This window comes from Metopolophium dirhodum, chromosome 1 (assembly GCF_019925205.1).
Source record: "Metopolophium dirhodum isolate CAU chromosome 1, ASM1992520v1, whole genome shotgun sequence".
Taxonomy (NCBI): domain Eukaryota; kingdom Metazoa; phylum Arthropoda; class Insecta; order Hemiptera; family Aphididae; genus Metopolophium; species Metopolophium dirhodum.
In genome coordinates this window covers 73,507,990-73,527,380 of record NC_083560.1, presented here as the reverse complement: position 1 = coordinate 73,527,380, position 19,391 = coordinate 73,507,990, and the positions used below count along the sequence as shown (strand labels likewise).

The window sequence follows — 19,391 nt, the reverse complement described above, 5'->3', positions numbered from 1 at the left end:
TTTAAAATCCCCCCCAAAAAAAAAAAATTAAGGAAAAACTATAATTTTTACGCAAAATCGGTTTTCGATAAAAGCGATTTTGGTTTTTGGTGTACCTATAAAAAAATTAAGGTCGATACATGAAATGTTCCTTGAATGTTTATATCAACATTTTTTATACACCATAAAATTTTCAAAATATTTTGACTCTTGTTAAGCTATTTACAATCTTCAATTATTATTAATTTTATATTCTGAGCGGAGCGAGGAAGCTATAGTGGTTTTACAATGATGTTTATTTTTTTTTATTTTTTATCCTGTATACAAAATGTCTACCAAGGAATGCTTCGATTTCAACATATAGTACCATATCTTTTAGCAAATTGGATCAAGATGGTACTTTCAAGAGGTCATTTTTAGATTTTCTCAATAGTTATTTAATGTCACAGTAAAAACTACTGACAAATTACGAAAACCACTAAAAATGAGTTTTTAATTTCTAACGCTTTGATTACCGCCAGAGCAAAGAATAAATAATAATAATAATAATAATTTTAAATATTAAATATAATATTAATTCAACTAACTGGCTATAATAATTAATAATAAATTAATAACAATATAACAAATCCAGACTGATAAACCGTCTCAGCTCAGAATCGTTTTTCTTATACAATGATATTATATCATTGAATTCAAGTTTAATACAATCCATTATACATTGACCCACTTGTAACCTACTGTACAGCAAAGCGACATTCACTTACCTGCTTTTTTAAAATTTATGTCGATATACAAATTTTTGCATGGTCAAAAAACTTTAAAACGTAGTACAATGTTCATCATAAATTGTTGTTGGTAGAAAAAAAAAAAAGTTGGTTGTAAATCCAGAATCATATTTATGAACGTCTGAAGTTCGAATTTAAAATTTAAAACATGGTTCCACGTATAAGTAACCAAATATTCAGCAAATAATAATCTTAAATATATATTATAATGTAGAAAGTTTTTTTATGGTCATTTTAAGTTCAAATTTGGACGTAATTAGAGATTTTAACGAAGAATAACGATTTTAGTCTTGTGTGTTATGTATTATAAGTATAGGTACCTATTACACTTTTTAAAATGTGTAAAACGTGCTAAAAAAATAATTGTATGCATATAACACGATTTCCATAAAAATTGTTTCTAATTAAAATAATTTAGGTATTGTAGATAGAATTTATGAAGATTTTATACGATATGGCTTTAATAAATACCTACCAATTGGGCTACGCATAACGAATATTATAAATTATAATAATATGTACCTATAGACATTGGTGTATGCTGTACCTATATAATAAACTAAAATAATTAATTTATAATTTTAAGATATATTCACCTATCTATTGTTTCTATACTATGTTTAACCTATATATTTATAAATATATTATTTTTAAGGTATTTAGTTTTTAATATAAGGTAGATAGGTATAGGTTATACCTTATACCGTCAATCGTCATACGTAAAATTAACCATACGTGTCTAGGTAATAATTACAATTGTTACAAGACCCCATAACCCAACAAACCCGTGTTTTATTATTTCGAACAGTTTAATGCCATTTTAATTATTCACAGTTATAACTATTTTAAGACAAGTATTTTTTTACAAATTTAAATACAAATACCTAGGTATACAATAGTCAATAGGTTGTATCAGAAATAATTTTGATATATTTTTGGAAATATTTATCTCGACTCCGATTGCCATAGGCCATAGTCAATGTATCTGTTAAAAGGCTTAAAATTGGTACCTATTACCTACTTATTAGATATAGTATCTACCTAGGTAAGTAGGATCATTTATTATGAATACCTACACTAGTACTAGTATACTTAGTAATACCCACAGATATATATAATTATATACAGTTATACTAATTACTATATACTATACATAGTTATATATCTGTGGTAATACATTGAGTAGGTATTCATAATCAATGGTAGGACGTAGGATGCACGTACTAAGAAACATATAATTTTACATTTTTACCATAATATGTATACCGAGAACAGAGTAAGCAGGTACGAAAAAAAGTAGTTATAAAAATGTTAAAAAGATTAGACTATGACTAATCTATGTCGGCGTGAACATAATATTACACCTAGGTAGGTGTGTTTTATGTGTGGTACCTACCCACACATAAAAGATAAACAAATGTACGACGATAAACGGATTACCCGGTATAATTTTGTAAGTGTGCCATACTATTATAATTTCGTCCTTGAGACGAACTCATAAGCTTAACAGCCAATTTTATTTTATATATAGTTACGGTGTAGGTATGCGATTTGTACGAGTAAGCATTTAAGTATATTATTATATTATTATAGTGCTCGCCACCGAACATTAGTTTTTAATATTCCGTACAACAAAATGGTGTGTTTATGACACAATAAAAAAAAAAAAAACGAGTACCTACACAAATTTAGGATTTACTAAAAAACTATTATTAAACTGATGTGGTCGAACACAGTTCATTATACGCGTTCTACCGTCCGTTGTCAATGGGGAATAAAATGATAATTAAATAATTAATTCGTATATTACAATAACAATAATAACATAAGTACTAGAGAGTAGGTAAACATTATCTGCTATCACAATCGCGGGATCGTTATCAATAAAATCACGTTATCAGTTAGTCGGTCGGTAGACAGTGTTTAGCCGTTCGTCGCTTATCACTGACCTGCTTTTTGACCTATCTCGTATCTTTCAAGAAATGTTTAGTTGTTAGTTTAAAAGCTTATATTTTTATGTTTTCATCATTGATCTTTTATTAGAAAAGTTCTATGATTCCTTTTAGAATTCACAATATAATTTAACATTATTAAAAATTATTTTTCACTTCCATTAACTAATCGGTCCCAGTTCATAATTAAATATAAATACTCAATGCCTTACTTTTTGTCTATATTTTATTAGTTGTAGGTACCTACCTATATAACAAATTTCTTTTAGCTATTAATCCATAATAATTATTCATGGGAAATCTATATGCAAAAGTAAGTAAAAATAATTTAGTTTTTATGGAATGTTTCTCTTGTTAATTTCTTCTATAGGATTAACTTCAGCCAATACCTATATTGGGTTTAATTTTAGTTACATTAAAAATTATTTTGTACAATAATACCAATCAGACGAATTAGATTATTACCTATATAATAAGCATTTATTCTATTGGTGATAAAATGCAGAATGTTGGAAATGTTTTTTTTTTAAAAATTGAAGATAGTTTTATATGATTTAATTACAAAATCATAGGTATATCAAAACAATTTTGCATACCTATTCTTTTATTATGTTTTTACATTAGGTACTCATTTTATATTTCTCGCAATCACAATAACATAATATGCCTAATGAATGTGTATTTTATTATTTATATAATTTTATATTTTCCTTAACTGATATTTTTTTGTATTATTTGTAGACATTTTTACTTATTCCCCAATAATTTTTAGTTATTAGGTAGGTATTACAATATTATTTCCTAAATAACCTATACCTTCTATGAGTTAATAAATAAGTAATACATTAATGATTTCATTGATATAAATTATATATTTTTTTTTTAATTTGTAGCCTTACCATGATTTCAATATTAATCAAAAGTTGTCACTACAAGATTTTAAATTGCTGGGAAATCAAGAAGTGAGTTTTTTAATTATCAACTATAACTATTTCATTGACAACATTGCTAACCCATAGTAATTAATCTACTAGAAGTCTCTGATTTGGTTTACTCAACATTTTATAAATTATAATATAAAAAAGTTTACACGTTGTATACCAATTTGTACTTCTGTACACATGCTGCCTAGTAAATTTTATTACCTTTGATATTCTCTTGTATGTTACCTGCTAATTAATAATAAGTTACTTAAATTGTTATTCTATGTATTTATTTAATATTTTATTGGTAAATAACATTTATAATAACACTTAAATTATGGTCAGTAACATTTAAGACTCACATCTAGGCTCTGTACATTTTACTGGTAAAAGTAAATTTAAGTAAATTATAGAGTATGTTTTTACCGTTTATTTATTTTTACCAACAAAATTGTATTATTATGATTTCAATGGTTGCTCTAGTAAATATAACGATACAATTGCGTAAAATAACAGTTAATTTAATGGAACGAAGATGACTCTTTCAATGTATGATATAATAGTTATTTAATTATATTTTTAGCTTACCTACATAATTAAAGTTCTATTGACCTTATTTGTTTAAAAAAAAAATGTTCATTTCAGAATTGTATCATTACAAACTAAAATAATTAATGCTTCATAAAACAATAAAATAACTTAAAAAATTGAATTTAAATAAAATGGGTACTATTTAATTATTGTATTCTGGCGGTAAATATGCCAATTGGCTGCATCAAAAAGTATTTACAGAACATTTATTAAAAAAATAAATTACATTGTTACTAATGTCTACTTATAGATTATATTATTATATTATTAAATACTTATCATTTTTACATTTTACAAATATTAATTTTCTACATTTATTCATTGTTTTAAAAAGTAGTACCTAGTTTATTTAATTATAATTAACAAACACCTATGTCCATCGAATGTATTGTAAAAAGTAATAACAAAAATAAACTATAAGATATTAGTTAATACCACAGTTTAATACTATCATGAATCGTGGTTAATAATTAATAGTTTATAGTACAAAAAAGTACTCAATTTCCGCCGCCAGGACCCAGAGTATAATGTGTCATAACTGATGACCATTGGCACAACTAGGGGGGGGGGGTAGGGGGCTTAGCCCCGCCACAAATATCCCTTATTGATTTAGATATAAGCCCCCTCTAGGTTATTTAAAATAGTTTTGTTAGCCCCCCCCCCCAGAATTTTAACCCTAGTTGCACCTATGCTGATGACCAATAAATGCCAAATATTTTTACAAAAATAGCATTTTTCAAATCAACAATAGGACCCAAAAATCTTTTTCTTTTAAATTCAAATTAACTAGCTAAGAAAATAGGTTTTAGGTCATAGTTTGGACTAACTCTTTAGCCAATACTAATAATAACATTGTCACAGTATGATAATATTTTACAATATTTAATTTACTTTACTTTATTACTATTAATTATCATATTACAATAATATATTGATTGGTTCTTAAATTAATTATACTTAACATAAATAAAAATTAATTAAAATGATTTTATTTATGGTTTTAATTAAATTAAATTAAAATTAATATACAATTAGTTCTTAGTTACCTAGTTTAAAAATAATCATTAATTATTATCTAAATATATTTACAGGCAAGAGTTGATCAAGTGCACATGCATGGATATTCAAAAACAAAAGATTTAATTCTTCAATCATCAATTAACTTAATGTTTACATCAAATTCTTTGAAAAATGTAAGTTTTCTATAAATACTGATACTGATACTTAAATGGTACCTTGTATACCTAAATAGTCAGATATTTTTACCATTTTAATATTTTATTTAAATTATGTGTTACCTTTTTTCAGATTATAAACAATGCAGAAATTGTTCGTAAAAATTTAATGAGCTTAAATTGTTTTGAAAATATTAGTGTTAATATAGATGTAAGTAGCGGATCAAATTCAACTCCAAATGGATATAAGGTATTTTTAAAATAACATAAAATTATTCTCATGTTTTATCTAATTTCTATTTGATGTATTTATAGGTTACTTTTAATGTACAAGAACTGACATTTGCATCTAGTATACTTCATTCGGTTGCAAGAGATAATGAAGGAATTGTTAAACTAGGTTTTAAGCTAAACAATATTTCTGGCCATGCCAATCATTTTAAAATAGAATCATCAATTGGAAATGGTGGCACTCAAAAATATGATGCTTGTATTTCCAAACATATTCCTGGAAGTATATCTTCATGGTTTGTATGAATTAAATTTAACTTAATTTAGCTGTACAATTCAGAACTTAGATTTCAATAAACTAAACAATTATTTTTTTTTTTAACATTTAAGCATTTCTGGACATATATTTAAAAAAAAGTCATACTGGAATACTGTACATGGTGTTTTCGATGAATGGGGAACTCTATTTGACTTACTATTTCTTTCACCTTATAAAGTTGGTACCTATACCAAATATTTTTGATATTATACTATAATTTATTAACTATTTCTTTTTAATTATTTTTAGAGTCATTTTAGTCAAAATTTACAGTATGAAGGTGTTATACGTGATATAAATATGTTATCTAAAGAAAGTCCATTTAAACTAAGAGAAGAATCAGGTTTCTCGGTTAAATCTTCTATTAAACATATAACTACAATTGATACAAGAGATTCCAAGGTTCTCGCTAATGAAGGCGTATTCTTTCAAATGGTTATGGAAGTAGCTGGTTTTGGCGGTGATGTTAAATTTTTGAGAAATTATTTTACTAGTCAATTTTATTCAAAAATCAGTAAAGATGTTGTAAGTTTATTATTTGCTTTTATTGATAATTATTTATTATTTATATGGAAACTGGAAATTAATATTTTTTAAAACTTTTTATGAAGGTATTTCAAGGCTCATTTGGAGGAGGAGTACTTACTGATTTAGGAACATTTAAAAAGGTTAACATGATGGATCGATTTTTCCTTGGAGGCCCTATGACATTACGTGGTTTCCAATCTCGAGGAATCGGGAACTTAAATGATAATGTGGTTGCTGGTGTTACGGTAACACATCTAAAGATTTTAAAAAATATGTTATGTGTAAACAACTATAAACAGTAAATGTATTTTATGATGTTACAGAGCTATTGGGTTTCTGCTGTCCATATTTACGTGAAACCACTTTTTGGCATGGAAAGTAACCGAATAAATGAGGCAATCAGGCTACATTTATTTTGTAATGCTGGGAATATATCATTCTTTGGTATAAAGTTATTAATATAATATAAATTATAGTACTATTAATTAATCAATATATTGTACATTGCTATTTTTAAAGTACATTTGTTATTTTTAGGTAAAGACACTAAATCCAGTTTGGAAAGAACATTTAAAGACTTCCGGTTATCAACTGGTTTCGGGGTAGTTGCTCGAATTGGTAATTCAATAAGATTTGAGTTCAATTTATGTTCACCACTTCAGTATTCAGCTGGTGATAGAATTGTTGATGGTTTTCAATTTGGAGTTGGAGCAAACTTTATTTAAAACAACAGGACCAGAATCTCTCTTTGTGCTAGTTACCTTAATTATAATAAAGTATGAATCAATCATATTGGTTTAATATAAAACTATAACTTATTAATTTATATAGTGTATCAGATACATCAGTATTATTTTACTATACCTAATTTATTGTTTTATTTATATTTAAATTTTTGTTTTTGTTTTTGTTTTTGTTTACTGTTTAATGTAATCAATATAAATGTTAAAACATGAATATTATAATTTCAAGTATAATGTACTTATTTAGATTTTGACTGATGTTGAATAATATAATAGAAAATTCATTTTTAGTTGTATTTTGTTTTTGTTTCATGACCTATGACGTTTTTATATAGTCTAAAATAATAATTAAAAAACTAAACCTGCCTACTTTTAAAGAATAATAAGTATGTTTTTTTTCAATTACACAAGTTATTTCAGTTGCTTAGGTATTTTTTATGAAAACAGTTTTATCAAAATATTAAAATATCACAAAATTATGAATAACAAATAGAAATGTATTGATTCAAACAACTCATATTTGTTCAAATTTAAATGTAAGTATTCTAAACTTTTATATTAAGTGGCAATCCGTAATTTTTTTACAATATTTTAATTATTAAGTTTTGAACATGCTTATTGGTACTTAAATATATAAAAATTTAAGTATCGCAAATAACAAACGTATAACAATGTTTTTACATTTAGGCTTTAAATTAGAAATAGTTCAGTAAGTCAATTATCGTTAACAATAAAACTAAGGACACAAAATAGGTTGTGCTGATAGCTGATAGGTACCAAAGTTGTTGTGTTATATCTATATGTTATTACTTATGTTTTGTACAAAAATGTGAGTGTTGTATTTTCTAAGTGTCTATAAATTGTTGATTTAATTATTTTTATTTTTATTTACAATGGAATAGAGTAAAATAAAAGTATATAAATTAATTAATTTGACTATTTATTAAAACTACATTGCTAGGCTGCTATTTTACAAATTACAGTATGGTAAAATGTTATTACTTAGTTAAACAAGCGACTTAAATCTGGTTTCAGTGTTGTAGATTTTTTTTTAAAAATTATTTATTACTTATAATTTACTTGGGATAATATTATTTTTATGCCATCGTATCTAATTAATGTTTTTGAATGATAAACATCTATAATAATAAAATATTATGACCAAGTGAGGTATCTGCAACACACAATAATTGAAAATTACAAATTTGATTGCTTAATCTTGATTAAAAAGTAATTTAAGATTTGATTACCTTAGAAAACTATTTAAATACAGTTAAGCTTTAAATTTATAAGAATACGAAAATTAGTTTTTATTTGCTATAGTCTGTCCGTCTCTAATACTCACTGCAACTTAAAATAATAAAATGGATTTTTAGAAGATTGCCTATATTGAATGCCTTAAAAACGGTCAGTTTCGAATCCCTTAGAATTGTAGGTGTTATTTGATAAAGGTCACGCCAGTAGCAGATCCAGAAGTTATTCGAGAGGGGGACGTGCAATTTTTCAAAATTATGAAGTAACAAAAATGTGGAGCACTGCCGTGGAGGAGAAACAAACAGAAATGTCAAAAACATTTTACTTTAATGCTGATTTTTTTTTTTTATCATTTTGTTTTCAAGAAGTAGACCCAGGATATGTGGCTAAGCAAAAATAAAACAACAACAGTTTTAATTTTTATCGAACTTGGCAATTTTTTTTATCAAAATATCCGAACCCTCCTTCGAAACTTTTGTTACCGACATCGGCCCTAGACAATAATCTTACGTTTAAATTATTGTGTACATAATAAGTCGAACCGCTTTTATTTAAAGATAGATTATTATTTATTCTATTAAATGTACAATTTGCCATGCAGTGCATTTGTAAGACTTGCGGGTTTCGGTTCCTCTTAATTGTTGGGTTCTATCGCTGAACTGCAATAATTTCATACAATGCTGAATGCTTAAATAGTCATGATTTTATCAATAATACATTATATTTATCATTCATGTTAATGTTTATTTATAACTAGCTATTCCGCCTAGCGTTGGCCGTGCCAAAGATTCGTTTTTCTTTAAAAATATACTTGTAAAAAATTGTATAAACCATATATAATTTTCTACTAATGATAATAGTAGGTAATATAATATTATGTAACCAATGGCATAGCCAAATAAACAAAAAAATATTATTTTTTCGTGAGTTGAAAAAGAATTCATGTGTGAGCTATATCTTCACTTACCTAGGTATAGGGATTGAAAAAATAAGCTATTAACATCTTCTATTGGTATACATTTGTATTGAAAACGGTCCAGTAGTTTTTGAGTCTATTAACTTCGGATTAAAAACGCGAGTTAAAAATATAGTGACCAAATATAAAAATATTACGTAGCCATTGACTTTAGCACCTCAACCACCAACATCAAATGATTTTAAATAATTAAAACATGTCATAAAAAATCGACTAACGAAAATTCAGATTCTATCATATAAAAACAATTTTTTTAGTTGTATAAATTTCATGGGTGATTTTGTAGTCGCGCGTGGTGTAGGCACATGATAGCGATTTTTCGTAATTTGTCGGTGGTTTTTCCCGTGGCATAACTATTGAGAAAATCAAAAAATGACCTCTTTAAAGTACCATCTTGATCCAATTTGCTAAAAAATAAGATACTATATGTTGAAATCAAAGAACTCCTTCTGGTAGAAATTTTGTATACAGGATAAAAAAAAAACAAAAAAGGTGGGTAAGTGTATGTCACTCTGCTGTACATTAGGTGACAAGTGGGTTACTGTAATGGATGGTGTTAAAATAGAATTCAATGATATAATATCATTGAATAAGAAAAACGATTCTGAGCGAAAACGGTCAGTCAGCCTATGATATTACTAAGTATATTTGATGATATTATTGTGAATAAAGTAATTTATATATTTACTTATTTACGTGGAACCTTCTTTTAAATTATTAATCCTTAGCTACAAAAGTTTTACTTTTAAATTTAATATATTTTGTCAAAATTTGAACTTTAAATGCTTATAAAAAAAATTGTGCCTATGTATTTTCAATATTTTTCAACTGCTATTGTAACAATATATCAGGAGCCTTGTAAAAAATTTTCACGCTTTTTACCCAACAATGAACAAATAAAATTGTAATGATATTTATAGAAAAAAAAATTAAAAAATTGAGAACTGACAATGTCCGTAAACAGCTCAAAAAGAATCAAATTATTTTCAAAATTTTTATCGTGTATAGAAAATACTAATATAAACATTCAGTGAAATTTACAAGTATCTACAGTCATACGTTTTTTATGAATTCTCAACTAAAAATACTTTGTTAATTTTCGTGATTTTTTCGTATTTTGTCAATATTTTAACTTTAAATGCTTATACATAAAAACTGTTACTAAGGATTTTTAATATTTTTCAAATGTCATTGTAACAATATAGTAGGAGCCTTGTATTAAATTTTCAGGCTTTTTTACCCAACAAATAATATTTTATTGATATTTATAGAAAAAAAAACTAAAAAAAATGGAAACTGAAAATGTCCGTAAACAGCTCAAAATAAGTCAAAAATGTTTTGGTGTATAGAAAATGCTTATATAAATATTCAGTCAAATTTTCATGTATCTACGGTCATTTGTTTAAGAGTTGCACCAAAAACCAAAATCGATTTTCTTAAAAACAGTTTTTGTAAAAATTTGTAAAAATTCTCGCTTTTCCTTAATTTTTCTTGTGTTTTTCACGTCACTTTTGAAAACTACTGGGATTTTTACTGTTGAAGAAAATCCAAGCACTTTTACTGTCCTATAAGGTGATGACAGTCACAAAAAAAAACACATCATTGTAAAGTCAATACATTCATCGCTTCGCTCAGAATCTAAAATAAACACCATCGTAAAACCACTAGCTTATAATATAAAAACACTAATTTCTACTAATTTGCTACTATTGCTATATTATAATATTGTGTAACCAATGGCAACAATTTATACCCATTAAAAAAAGGCCTTTCAGGTCTTCCAAAATTTTCCAATTTCCGGAAACTTTTCCAATTTTGCTTTCCGTAAAAACTTCATTCGGAATATTACGGGAATTTAAAAAAAAAATAGCCAAATCCGTCTAGCCGTTTTCGATTGATGCGATTACCAACGAACAACGAACAGCTTTTCTTTTTTTTATAATATAGAGAAGATTAATACCGTTAGTGCAAAAGAGCATACTAACAAACCGTTAAATTAAAAAGTATAGGTATACAAGTGGTTTTAACTTTTTCTCGACCATATTGGCATATCATTGTTCTATATTTTATTAATTTAAATTTTAAATACGGCGAGCATAAAAATATATGCACTAGGTCACCAGCATTAAGTATCTGACCATTGGACAGCTGATTGCAGATCACTTTATTTTACTTTTGTGATGTCTGAGGTAGCTTTCTGTAAACCTTAATAGATGGCGCTGTATATACGCATAAATGGCGTTGTATACTAATTGTATCACGTACGTTTATTCCTGATGGGGCCTTTACTCTTGTGCCTTTAATAAGGGGCAATATTTAGGCAATATGCAGTTTCGCTACCGCCCGTGGCATTTGTGTTAGTCGTAAATGCTGATTAAGGCGCTTGCTGCCTGCACACTTTATTCTTGTTTCGTGTCCTGCTGTGTTTTTTTCGCCGAGTCATCAATCATGGTTTTAGTTGAATACGATACAATTTTTAAATATAATATTATAATAATATTATGATTTACTTCAAACAATTCAAACAGTTCAGTGTTCTGGTTCTCGGAGACCGGAGTATTCACAATTCACAGATTTCACGATTTCGGTTTATTAGATATTATTATTTATTTTTCATAATTATTTATGATATTATATAATATTATTACATCAAATTATATCACATTTTTAAACATTTAGTTACCACGCGAGGAAAAACTTGAAATATTTCAACTCAACAATTACATTTGATTAGGTAAGAATTGTGCGATATATTCCTATGGTACAGAAGGTAGTATATCAACATAATATTATGGTATAAAAAGTATAATTCCACGAGTCAAAAGGTCCCTGTATAAGTCAGTATGAGAACACGAAGGAGGTCCGCAGGCGTCTTTAGTGTGAGAATGGTATGTTGTATGTTATGTATTGTTGTATGCGGCAGCAGTTCTCAACCTTTTCAACTGTGCGGACCACCAATTATCTAAAAAAAACGTTGAGGACCACTTACCTAATATACAGGTATAAAATATAAGCACACACACACACAAGACAATAGAAGAAATAATGTAAAAATCTCGATGTTAGTCCCAATTGAAATTTGCTGGCAGCTGGCCCTTGGCATCGACTCTTGACCAACGTGCCCGGCCCATGGTTTGGGAACCGCTGATATACGGAGTACCGGACTACCTACGCACGTACTGCCGGTATAACCAAAAATGAAAAGAACGATTTTTTGCTCAAACACACTTTACAGGAAATACTATTACGCCTATCGTACAGGTTTTACAATGATGTGTTGTTTTAAATTTTTTTTTTTTGGTTTTGTGTCCGTTGTCGATTTTTGAAGTATTAAAAATGGTTTGATTTTCATTTTCAGTAGGTATCTTGTTTGATGGGAGAACGAATCTAATTGATGCATTGGGTAGGTTTAAATCCCCAGTAGTTATCAAAACGCCGGAAGAAAACAAAAAAAAAAAATTAAGAAGAAACGTGAATTTTTACTCAACATCGTTTTTGACAAAATCAATTTTGGTTTTTGGTGTAACAAACAAACAGTAGACATATGACATTTTCAGTAAATGTTTATATTAGCATTTTATATACACCATACAATTTTAAAAATATTTTTACTTGTTTTGAGCTGTGTACAGAGTACAGACATTTTAGTGGCCAATTTTTTTAGTTTTAAATTTTTAAAAAAAAAATCTCCATCAGAAAGTCAAATTAAATATTTTTGAGTGTTAGAAGTTTAAACATTGGATATTCACTCGATTTCTCATAGAGCGATTTTCTTATCTTGTTGTATAAAAAACCGTAGGTATTTAAAATTTGCATCATATACTTAGTTTATCTTTTTCTATAGGTACCTACTTGTAAAAAAAAAAGGTTGCACTTAAATAGTTAATTCTGTAACCATAAAATCTAAAAAATATACATAAACACAGTTTTTGTTTATAGATATCTTGTAATTTTATAATATTAATTCAACTTACCGGCTACCGTATTAATAATAAGTAATAACAATATAAGATGTAAGAAATGTGGTCAACATAGACCAGTGGCTGTCAGGGGAGAATTTCATACTAAATCGTCCTCCTCCTTAAAAAAAAAATAAATACCATAGGCTACTCGCTACTAATAACATATAATAATCCGGTAATATATATAATATAGGAATTATTTTTTTGAACTAAAAAGCATAATATAATATTATTTTCGATAATATTGTGGTTTTTTGACTACACAATACCATCATAATATCATAACAAGTTATTGTTGACGAGGGTTGATGGCCACACACACGTCACACACACTACACACACTACCGTGCGCTGTCGGTAAAATGCCACCCCTGACATGATTTACCGCCACCACAGCGGCGCCACCAAGACAAAATAATTTTGTCGCCAGTGTCAGTGTGATGTGTTTGTGCGCCGTGGGAAATTTAATCAGACTGTTGAAGTATGTTGTTTGCGTATCATTAATCTTTCAGGAAAAGAATTTGGTTGGTCGCTTGCACCGGTGGAACACATAAACGCCTAAACGAGATAATCAAAAAATAAATCGTATCGTACAAAAGCGCCAAGACCCTAACTAGATAGGTACCTGACAAATTTATTATCTGATTATGACAGAGCGTCATATATAATATAATATAATATATTATAATAGGATTATATTGATGATTCATCATTCATGTAAGATTATTAACCAATTTCGAGTAACCCATACCGAAAATGTAGTTTACAAAAACAATTACAATTCTTATTTTATGCATTTTGTTTAAAAAGAGCAATGGCCAATGGTTACATACTTGCATTTTAGAGATACATTGGTTCTAGAAAATATCATTCAGACATTTGAGCTGAAATTCCAGAAAAGGAGGTTGTGTACAAATACTGCTGAATCATATTATTAAAGGCATTTAAAACACCAATTTTGTGGTGTTGCTCAGTTCATATGATAGTAATTTAAGTCTAACTAAAATTACAAAGTAAAAATATATTTAATTATGAACTCTCTTTTTTCAAACTAAAAATTAAGGGTGAGGGCATAATTTTACAATGCAAGAAATGCCAGAATGGAAAACAAGTCGAATAAAATACCTGAAAAATGTGGGAATAAAAAATCAACCAGTATAAATAGATATACTGTATTATAAGATATATTATCATTTTATTATTATAATATTATTGGTCATGATTATAATAGTTTTAATTAATATTGATTATTGAAGATTTTAATTTTTTTTAAATACATTTAGGTACTATAAAATATAATTAAAAATCCACCCATAGTATTATATAAAATATTAATATTGGTACAAATTATATTTCTTTTTTATATCATTGGTACTTTTAATATATTGTATTAGGACATTGGGTATACACCTATTTTATGTTTTATGTTGGGCTTATGTCTAAAAATTGTTTTTGGCGTAAATGATAATATTATGTAATTTTCACACTTTTGGCGCTTATATCATAATATTATGGCTGTTTGTATCGTGTCATAACAATTTAACCGCAGTAATGACTACAATGTGTATTCATTTTAGTGTGTACCTCTTTTGACAGTTTGACATAAACGCATATAGATATACCAATGAATTATAAATAAATTATTATGTTAATACGAGTATATATTATAATACCTCGGGTCTAAAAATAATTATAGTTTGAATAATAATAATATTATATTGTTTAAAATTCGGTTAGTTTTCGGTAGCCGGTTAGTTGAACTAATATTATAAAATTACAACAAAATAACTAAAATCGTTATTCTTGGTTATTTAATACGTAATATGTAATTTCCTCCAAATTTAAACATAATATAACTACGAAAAAAAACTGTGTTGTTATATTTTTGAGATTTTTATTTTATACAGAATAACTATTTACGTGGAACCTTGTTGTAAGTTCTCATTCCTTAGCCATACAAATTGGACATTTTTTAAATTTTTAACTAAAAAATAATTTTTAATTTTCAAATTTGATTAATGTTGAAAAAACTAAAAAAATTGAAATTTGAAACTGTTCTTATTAAATAGCTTAGAACAAGTCAAAATATTTACCCAATGAAAATGTCATGTATATACGGTCATTTGTTTTAGAGTTACACCAAAAACCAAAATCGATTTAGTCGTAAACCAATTTTGAGTAAAAATTCCCGTTTTCATTAATTGTTATGTTGTTTTCCCGGCGTTTTTGAAAATTATTGGGAATTAAAATTTTTATCTCTCGAATGCACCAACTATATTCACTTTCCCATCGAACAAGATACTGTTGTAGAAATTCAAAGCAGTTTTTTGCCCCAAACAGTGGTGACAGACAAAAAAAAACACACATCATTTTAAAATCAATTCATGGAATCACTCTTGGAATCTAAAATAAATATTATTTAAGGAAATATAATATTGGGATATCTAGAATAACCAGCTGACATCACTGGGCCGGGCTCGATATGATCGCCTATCTTACGCGTGTTAAAGTTATTCGTTTTACACAATGATTTACAAACCTTAAACTTTTTTTTTGATGTTTTATTTATGTAGAAATATCTGTTTTTTGTACTCAAGACAATAGATGTATCAGAATTTTAATTTTCAATATAACGTTTAGTTTTTTTAAAATAGTATTACATACGTACATACATTGTATCTAGTTACAATAGGACAGCGCGACGATTTATTTTGATACACATTTTAAATACATATTACAAAAAAACACTTTAGAAAAATGGACCACCATTTTACTAACGTTTTCAGTACATAAAAACATACCACAAACTTACAACAAAAATTAGAAAATTTACTTTAAAGGTAGGTAAATTATTGTGTGAAGGGAGTACCTAACATATTTACATGTATAATATTATAGGCAATAATTATACTGCGAGCTCAGCCAATTGACATCAAGCAACTTCATTAATAGTCATCATATTCATCAATCATTGAATCTAATGTGAATAGAAAAGTTTAATCTATACCATTATTTTTAGAATTGAACATGCATTGATCTTAGAATGATTATATTTATCCTATATCCTATATAAATAAATGGACTATCGAACACAAAAAAAAATGTTTAATTCGAACCAGTATTTCCTGAGATTAGTGCGTTCAAACAATCAAACAAATTCTTTAGCTTTACTCACGATGTAGAGAAGATATCTCCTCTACATCGTGGCTTTACTTAAATATTAGTATAGATATGTTATAGATACTAGTGATAATGCACGATTAAATTTGGTATCATAAATATTATTTAAGTTAGAAAAATTGTTTATTATTTAATAATCAAATATATCTATTTTTAACTGTTCGTAATTTTCCCCTTACTTATAAATATGATTTTACTATAAATAGATGCCAACTCAAATAAAATAATAAACATTTCCAAATATAAAATATCGAAATAGTACGCTTTAGTTTAATGAAACCTTGTCGGCAGTACATTAACATACCGTGATTCATATTTTATTTTGAGCATTCCATACCTATAGTTTTTTTTCCGTACAGCAAAGGTATTCATTAAAAATAATGTAGCAAAAATATCCATATTGAATAGAACCATAATGCCTATACATTTATTTAAATAGGTATAAATATAGTTAGGTACATAAATTATATTTTTCTTACTTCCTAAGACTTAATTTCACAAAATAGTTTTTTTAACACTTAGGTCGTATAAATTAACGAAATTAAATACAACAAAACAATATAAAAAAGAACATACTTATTATATTGTATTTAAGAATAAAGGCATCATTTAAATTTATAATTATTTGCGAGGCTCATCAGGCCAATAATGTGTATAGTATTTTTTATTAAACTAAAAAAATAAACTTTAAAATACTACAAAATAGAAAATGATACATTTTCGAAAATAAATAATTCTTCTTAACGGAGTAGAGATTATTTCGATTAAGCTTCAATGACTCAGTGTACCAGCGTATCGTTTAAAGAATGACGCTAAATAAGAGCAATCAGCGATAGGGGGACTAATCATAAAAAAACTCTTTGCCGCCCCCCACCTTTAATCACTGGAAATAGTTCGTTTTATTGTAATGTGAAAATAGTAGTACCTTTTGGAAAAAACGTTGTCAACCAAGGACTGGAACCTTTAGGATTTTTCCGGTTCTGGTTCCGATTCCGATTCTGGTTCTTAAAATTACAAAATATGGGTTCCGGTTCCGGTTAATTCCGGTTCTAACCGGTTCTTAAAAATTACCTATTGCTTATTAGGTAGATTTTTTACTCATTAAGTCATAACTTGGCCCAATCTTATAAAAGATACTTTTACAATTTTATTTAAATATAAATACAAATACATCCATTCAAAAAGTATTTAAAATACATTCCAAATACTTTTTTAATTTTACTCAATTTATTTCAGTTTGCAAAATTAATTTTATAATTGCTAATTTAAAATAGTGTAATGTTAGTTTGTTACATTCATCCAGATATTATTAGAACTTTTTGAACCTCCTTCTTAAATTTATACTGGAAAATGTAAACTAATAAAACTGGCTGTATAATAATTTTGAAATCATGTATTATTAGGTGGGTAATTAAAGAATTAAACAGTTATTAATAAAATCAGAAATTAATTTAATAATTTTAGTAGGTAAGAAATTATTAATTTAAGAAGTGTATTCAATTTTCAAAAATTATTTTAATTGATTAACAATAAGTGTACTGGGTTTAGGTCTTAGAAGTTGCTAATAACTAATAAGCAAAACTTAAAATTACAGTGTGACCATAAGATTAATTCCAGAACCGGTTCTTTCGGTTCCGGTTCCAGTCCCTGTTGTCAACATTTCGTTTTGTTCTAACTTTGATAATGATATAATCAATTATCAAGCATGATAAAATAACATACTACGATGGCATCGATCTAAAATATTGTCGGACTTGGCGCACATCATTGTATCCAGATCGCCTTATAATGCACTATGTTATATCTATTAATCATGACAACCAATGAAAAGCAAGGAACTGGATACTGAATACTGATGGTAGGTGGATAAAGAGTATGAGTATCATTAAATAATATTGTCATTATACCATGTTATTGTATCATAATATTATGATTTAACAAGAATAATGATACATTTAAAGAATGTTTAAATTCTTTAATTTACTAAGATTAATTCATTGGAAATAGTAGGTTATTTTGGTGTAACTGCTATTTTTGCTATAACGATTTTTTACCAAATATAATAATTTTTTCATGTATTTAATACATAAATATTTATAAAATGTATTGTTACGTCCAATATCCACAGATGCCGCTGACAGTTTGTTTAATAAAAAAAAATGTTTCATTTGTTTTGTGACATCCATCGATTCCCCATTATGTTTGCAGTATAATATTTTATGTCCAACTCAATTTCCTTAAAAATAAGTTCAATATGTTTCGTGTAGAATCTAAGAAACAATATAAATTAACAATGTCCGTCAATAACATGTCTTATAATTATTTAAAAATAAAATTCTTACAAATATACAAATAAAATAGAAAGGTCTCTCTACAGTCTACATATATACTGTATAATACTGGTCTTAGCTAATATAGCCCCTTATCTTAATTTAATAATAGACTGGGTAACTTAGTATATGTATAATATTAATCCTCTTCTAGTCAGCAGCAATGACATTATATACTAGTTTTATAACATATAATTTTCTCTCATGTTTAAAATATACTGCTAATATGAAATATTGTAACCGTTGAAGGACGGATGTTGCCGCGTCAAGATGATATTCGGCTATACTTTGATTTTTTTCAAAAACATGCCTTACCAGAAAACTCTTACTCCTCGTAAAGTGATTCGATTTCAATATTTTAGATTCTGAGCGAAGCGATGAATGTATTGATTCTAAACTGATGTGTGTTTTTTTTTTATTTTTTTTTTTATTTTTTATTTTTTATTTTTTTATTTTTTTT

The 19,391-nt window shown here is 26.9% G+C and overlaps 1 protein-coding gene across 1 annotated transcript; it reads left to right on the top strand.

Annotated features, from left to right (window-relative positions):
- Positions 1-2,611: 2,611 nt before the first annotated feature.
- On the top strand, positions 2,612-7,519 carry LOC132934697 (sorting and assembly machinery component 50 homolog). Its single transcript, XM_061001020.1, has 10 exons — positions 2,612-3,032; positions 3,613-3,681; positions 5,325-5,426; positions 5,542-5,658; positions 5,724-5,935; positions 6,030-6,135; positions 6,208-6,483; positions 6,570-6,731; positions 6,810-6,930; positions 7,024-7,519. The coding sequence occupies exons 1-10, from the start codon at positions 3,012-3,014 to the stop codon at positions 7,209-7,211; spliced, it is 1,374 nt and encodes a 457-aa protein (XP_060857003.1). The 5' UTR covers positions 2,612-3,011; the 3' UTR covers positions 7,212-7,519.
- The last annotated feature ends 11,872 nt before the right edge of the window (positions 7,520-19,391 follow it).

Bases quoted from the DNA above. Each gene is read 5' to 3' on its own strand.
- LOC132934697 (XM_061001020.1), top strand. From the start codon at position 3,012: ATGGGAAATCTATATGCAAAA. The intron at 5,659-5,723 runs GTATTTTTAAAA...ATGTATTTATAG, and splicing joins CAACTCCAAATGGATATAAG to GTTACTTTTAATGTACAAGA. The intron at 6,931-7,023 runs GTATAAAGTTAT...TGTTATTTTTAG, and splicing joins TGGGAATATATCATTCTTTG to GTAAAGACACTAAATCCAGT.